The sequence below is a fragment of the Medicago truncatula genome, chromosome 4 (assembly GCF_003473485.1).
Source record: "Medicago truncatula cultivar Jemalong A17 chromosome 4, MtrunA17r5.0-ANR, whole genome shotgun sequence".
NCBI lineage: Eukaryota > Viridiplantae > Streptophyta > Magnoliopsida > Fabales > Fabaceae > Medicago > Medicago truncatula.
Genome location: NC_053045.1, coordinates 35906124 through 35912826, shown reverse-complemented (window position 1 = coordinate 35912826; position 6703 = coordinate 35906124). Strand labels below are relative to the sequence as shown.

The following is a 6703-nucleotide window of genomic DNA, read 5'->3' as shown; positions in this document are numbered from 1 at the left end:
AAAAACCATAAACACTTATCCGACATAATGAGGTTGTTTTGAACTTGATCTTATTGATGTCCAATAGAAATATGTCGGTTGACAAGAAGACAACTGAATCAAGTTCGTAACAACATCTTAAAAGACATTCCCTTTCATCATCATTCATGTTATAAATTCAACATTAACATGTTAACCTTTCTTAATTGTGTATATCTACTCATCTTATAAAATCAATATTTATCGTTTTATATTTTTTTACATGCAATGTTTGTGTCTAGGTCTTTTCATCTTAAAAATTCTAATCTTACAAATACCTTGGTTTCTGTTTGCTTTGAAGAAGTCTTGGAATGAGAGTTGTTGTTCTGGTATAAGCCTGAATGCAACGACGGTTAACTGTCGCTTACACACATGCACTTGGATAACGAATGACAATTAAATGTCGTTGGGGATGGAATCATCATTTTGTGATGTGGGAGAGCAATTTTGGCAACATAAAAACAATTTTCCAAGCCAGGTCACAAGAAATGGGCTTCAAATAAGTTTAGCCCAAGGGACATGGCAAGATCCAAAGTTGCATGGGTAACCATTGACAAACAAAATAGGGAACTTCTTTTACCACCTCCATTGGTTTCTTAAAAAATAACTCCTTCAGAAAGTACACTTTACAACAATCAAACACTATCTTACTAAGCAGGGTCGGTTTCAGAAAGTGTTTTTTTTTGTCTGAGAAATTAAAAAAAAAAACATTTTTGTCTCGATTCACCAAAACATAGATCAAAATAAGGTGTTTATTTTCAAATTTACCCATAAAAAATACATGTGAGGGTGGAAAAAGAAATTCCCAACAAACTATAATTTTGAAGGAGACCTACTGAAGCAGCAAAACGTAAACTATTACACCATGATACATTGACATTAATTATAAAGGATCCTGCTAGAGGACTCAGAGGAGGATATTAGAAAATAAACATCAACTATTTATTTTACCGCTTTAAAAAATAATAAATAATCATACTCATAAAATTGAGAGGAGGAATATTTTGAAATAAACTGAGGCAACCAATAAGTGTATCTGTTTTCCCTCTTGAAACATATTTAAAAATTTATAGAATGCATTCTACAATGCTTAGTTTGTAAGGGGGAATAAAAACAAGAAACAAAGGTAGTAAGTTGGCCCCTACATTTCCATTTTGCAAAACTTTTTCATTGCCAACCCCTCATGTCTTCTAATGCTTATTGCATTTTGTCATTAAAATTGATTTTGATACATTGTTTCGTAGCAGAATGGCGTGGAACTTCCCTTCGAAACTCTGTTACACTTTTCAGATCGTCGTTCTTAGAATCTTTGCAAAAAGCCTGCAAGGTATGAAACATTTTTAAATTGTTTCTGTAGTAAATTTTGATCGAACAGAAATAATTTTATGTGAGAATGCTAAAAATTGTGATTCCTTTGTTTCTCATTTAAGCATGCACAGATTCTTCCCTGCCGTATTCTTCTAGTGCCTGTTAACCAAATTATGTTATGTTGATGCTGCTATTTGTTAATAGTTTGATTTGATAATAAGAATATATAAATAAGATTCCGAACTATCTATCCGTCACAACTATTGTTGCAGGAGGAGATAGACATATCCTATAATTTAAAGTTGCAGCAGTCAAAGAACTCCATAAGTTGGTAGTGCAATGCACTCTTTATTGGTCATGTAGAGCTTTTGAGGTCAAATGGGGTCAAAACATTTGCAGTTGTCTCAATTAGTCCCTTGTGACAAAGCAAGATAGTGAATGTTTGTTTTATTTATAGAAGGGGTTTGATTGAGTCATGAATTAATATACAAAGCAACATTGTTTATTGGTTATTAGCAGAAATGTTCTAATCGATGAACAAGACAAAAAACACTTTATCAACTACTCAATGTATATTCTTATAACCAACTAGTTCTTACAAACATGCATCTCCACCATAAAACATCATCATATATTCTTTGATGGCATTCCTCTTATCAGTCTTGGCTAGCCTTTATCTCATCCTCTCACAAATTAGAAAATACTTGTATCTGCTGTACCATTTGACTCAATTAAAACGGGTATCAAAGAAGTCCATTTTACAATGACCTTAACAACAACTAGCATCAAAATCAGATAAGTACAAACTGATCAATGAATTTTGGAAATTTAGAGGTATATCTAAAATTTCAGTAAACAAAACATAGAAAGTAGAAAAGATACAGTCATGGACTATAGATAAACCATGCATCAAAGGTAGGAAAACATAAGCTTTTGATATAGAATGAGGATGTGTTATTCAAGGGATTGATTAACCTTAATTCTAAGTCATTGTTATTGTGCACCTGCCTATGAAGGGAAGCTATCTCGTGTATGATTGGGACTTTAACACTCCAAATCTTAAATTTCTTATCTGTATTCAAATAATAATTCACACAAAATACTAAGGTCTGACTGCAAGGAAGAGTGAACATTCTAACATAGAAACAAAAAGTAAACATAAGAGCTGCTTTAAAAGTGAAATTCATTGTTATTATTCATCAAACAAAAAATGCCTTCTCAAAATTTATCATTCTTATGATAATTACATTTCCAATCTCTGTAGGGTCTTTAAAATTTGATAAGATATCTCAAGTTCAAAATGAATGTAGTAAACAGTAAACTATCATCAGTCTCCTATAATAGTGTGAGCTCAACAAGTGAGACATTATGTGCTGGAAGACATCTTCGTTGTGAGGAATAGGAAGGCCAACCATTGAATTATCATATCCAACAAGTCTTGAAATGAAGGTTGGTTCAAGTATGAGATGGAAAACATACTACTGTCACTGAGTATTAGTGTGAGCAGCAGCCACAGTAGAAACCATTGAGTCCACTCCACAGATATTTCGTCCCCTGCAAATCTTGTAGTATCCGTTCTCTCCCCAGGTCTCACCCCACGAGTTTTTAACGATCCAATACGGCTTCTCCTTCTCCTTCATATCAGCTCCAGCTCCAGAACCATACCCCACAAGCAAAACTCCAAGATCCAGCCTCCTTGTACATATGTATGGGCATGATATTCCTCCCACGTATGTCTGCATGTATACCGCGTTTATTGCAGCTGCATTTGTGAACATTTGAATTAGACAATTATAAGAAAATAATAGTAATAATAATTACAATTCAAATTGTTTAGAGTATTACTGACCAGCAAGAGGTCCATGTTTAACGAGATTGGCGGCGATTTGGTTGTCATCAACCGAAATAGAACTGAAATTTGCCGCCACCGATCGTGCAGTGTTTGTCTTATAATAAGTATAGTCCTCCACTCGCATCAGCCCACCATATTTTTGAATGTACTCGTGATCACAGTCAACATGATGTTGCTCGCTAAGACTCACAAGTTCTCCGCTAGAGAGGAAGTGAGCACCTTCGAGTGCACCAATCGTACTGAAACTCCAACTTGAACCGCAGAAACCCTAATTCATAGTTACAAATCCAAAATAAAAATATTAAACAAAACAATAAACAAATTACAGCAACAATAATAATCATAATTAGAAACAATATATACCTGATTCCTAACCGGGGTAACCGCTCCTTTTTCTCTCCAATCAAAATCACGAGGAAGGTTCTCGGACGAAAGAATAGGTGCAGCTTTTGCATGTCTCGGTAACCCTACTCCTTTTAATCCCAAGATGCTATTACGAAACTCCCTCGGAGTAAGATCGGAGAATCTTGTAACACCATGAGTTGCTGAAGGATCCATTATCCCATGTCTCTTAGCACGGTGAAGGTTAGACTTGAAGACATTGAACCTATAATCATGTTCATCTTTGGAGGAATAAACCTTACCAAACCTTTGCTTGAATTCATTAAATTGATACTCAGCTCCTCCCTTATCGACCACCTGCTGGATTATTGGATCTTCTCGGTCGTTTGGCGTCGAGAATGCCAAGTCGACAGAAAAGAACAGGAAAAGGACAGAGAACAGCATGAGAGTCTTGTTACGATTCATCATGGCTTGATCGTAGTATGGTATGTTATGATATGTTAAGTTGGGTGCTGAGTGAGTCTTTATATAGTGGTTACGATTACTGAAAAAAGGGGATAATAATGAATGAGTGATAACAAATAGATGCATGACACGTGGAATTAGTTGACGGTTAAAGGGAAACTGATAGTTAGGATTTTTCTAGGTTGTTGCTTCATGTCGGTGTCATGTGGATAAATTTCCTAATGGGCTTTTAGGTTGCCAGAATTATGCAGAACTAATTCAATCTTCTTCTGCAAGTGAGATTAGCATGGGATGGCTCGTATTAATGTTTAATGATCATGTAAAGAAATTTTAAATAAATTAATTTTAAAAACATAAGAATATAAATATATTATTATTTTTGTCATGTAATTATATCAAATACATTCATCTCAATTTAAATATTTAAATTAATTACATAAAAATAATCTAATTAATTATTTTTTTTTTTGAAAGAATAATAATCACATTAGATGATAGCTATGAAACACATATATTTATATTAAAATTATTATGATAATAGATAAAAAGGTATTAAGTTAAAATTTATGGTGATATAAATCAATATCTATTGTTTTAGAACAACATACAATTTCTCTAGATAAAAAAAATTATACGTATTTTACATTTTTCATATAGAATAATTGAAAACATACATTTTTTAAGATACTTTCTTATAAAGATATTATTTAGTAGCTAGTTGAATTTGAATATTAATTATTTTGTACTCCTCCGTTTTAAAATATAAGTGTCGTTTTAGCAAAAAAAATTGTTTCAAAATGAATGTCACTTTCAATTTTCAATGCAATAATAACTTCTTTTTTTTCAATTATACCCTTCAATTAATATTATATACACTACTTCTAATAAAAAAACATATATATTATTTGAGCACAACATTTGGTGATTACGTGAAAATAAGTTTAAATTTAAAAAATTCCTCAAATAATTTTATATAATTTAATTTTTATTAATCATTTATTAAAATTGAAAATAAAATGAGGTGCATAGATGGGAGTAGGGATATCAATTTATATCCGTAAGTGGTGATTCTCAAGGAATTGTTCCATCTGGGGCTCCGTAGGCGGAAAATGTTTCCTGGTAAGGATGGAGATGGAAGATAAAGTCCTTCAGAGGGGTGTTTAGGGACGGTGATGGGATCTTAATCCTCTCCCTACATGTACCTTGCCCTCATAAACTTTATTAAAATAACTTTTATGTGTGTATAATCAAGTATTTTATATGTTATATTATTTGTATTTTTGCACAATATATGTATAAATTTTTTGTAATGTTTTTTGTTGTCGGAATATTCAAAATAATGTCTTAATTTTTCGTTTGAAAAATAATTTGTTAATTTTTTTTTATTTGTTTTCTGATCAAAATTTAATTTTTACTAATAATTTATTTGAAAATAATAGTAATTTGATACTTTTTCATTGTTGATGGAGTCCCGTGAGAACAGGCATGGGAAGACCATACTTGAAGTGGGGAATGAAGACAAAGATAGTGAATTTGTTCACATCTCCAGATAGGAGTTAAAATGAATATCGCGTGTGTCATTTGGAAATTATCTTATTTAGAATTATCTTATTTTATGATATACAATATTAGATAGAGAGATAGATAAACAAATACAAAATATATAACTTGACAAAACGTGTTTGTTTCAAGTTATAATTGTTGATTCCCGGAAATAAAATGATAGGAATGTATATGTCTATGTTTATGTTTATTATAAGTTTACTAAATTTTATTCCCGGGTATAAAATGTTCCTGGGAATAGAAAAAATTTCCCAAGGAAAAGGGTGGGAATAAAGTTCCCATTGAAATGAGAATAAATTCATAAATAATTTACCTATTATAATCCTTATTTTTATGGTTCCTAGGAATATTATAAAGCTAACCAAACATATTTTTTCTAAATTCCTTGAAATAAAATTCTCATATTTATATTCCTAAAAATGTTATTCCTAGGAATAAATTTGGTAAACTTGAAACAAACACACCAAAGATATGAAGAGATAATGAGATAGACAAAGCAAGACAAATAGATAAATAAAACTTGAGTTTGGAATAATAAGTTCAAATATACTAAATTTGGAAATAATCAATTCTTTATTTATTTTTTACTTTTTTTATTTTAGATTCTTTATTTTCTCTCTCGAACTTGAATAAAAATTATTGTGTATAATTTGATTATCAAGGGTTTTCTAATGTAGAACTGTCCAATGATTAACCTCCTGATTTTAATTTTAGAAAATTTTAATAAAATATTGTTTTTAATCTCATTTTTTATTATTTTAAAATTTATTTTTAATAAAAATGGTAAAGATCTGCCTTTAGACCATTTATTTAAAGGCCTGTATTAGACACACCTTAAACCACCATTTTTTTTAGATGATGTGAATTAGCTTCCAAAAGTTTCTTAAAATAATTTTAAATTATCTAATGATTTATTGAAGAAATTGAGATGAATAATAAACTGTAATCTGTAAGTATGTAAAATTGTGAATAATAAACAAAACAAAATACTAAATAATTTTATAAAAAATAATAATAAATTATTGAGTCAAATTATGTTAAAATTGAATTAGACAATAAGTATTTGTATAAATAAATATTATAAATTAACTGAAAATTTAGATTATTTTTTTAAGGGAAATTTTAGATGATATGTTAAGTGGAAATTTTAAATAA

General features: G+C 30.5%; 1 protein-coding gene across 1 annotated transcript; it reads right to left on the bottom strand.

Moving 5' to 3' along the window:
* Positions 1-2492: 2492 nt before the first annotated feature.
* On the bottom strand, positions 2493-4018 carry LOC25492783 (cysteine protease RD19A). The gene is made up of 3 exons (XM_013601020.3): positions 3542-4018; positions 3176-3446; positions 2493-3088 (listed from the first exon to the last, which is right to left on the bottom strand). Exons 1-3 carry the CDS (start codon positions 3986-3988, stop codon positions 2811-2813), a joined length of 996 nt encoding a protein of 331 aa, XP_013456474.2. The 5' UTR covers positions 3989-4018; the 3' UTR covers positions 2493-2810.
* Positions 4019-6703: the final 2685 nt, after the last annotated feature.

Coding starts and splice junctions, on each gene's coding strand:
- LOC25492783 (XM_013601020.3), bottom strand. CDS start 3,988: ATGATGAATCGTAACAAGACTCTCATGCTGTTCTCTGTCCTTTTCCTG. Junction 3,447..3,541: donor TTACCCCGGTTAGGAATCAG/GTATATATTGTT, acceptor ACTATGAATTAG/GGTTTCTGCGGTTCAAGTTG. Junction 3,089..3,175: donor TAAACATGGACCTCTTGCTG/GTCAGTAATACT, acceptor TCACAAATGCAG/CTGCAATAAACGCGGTATAC.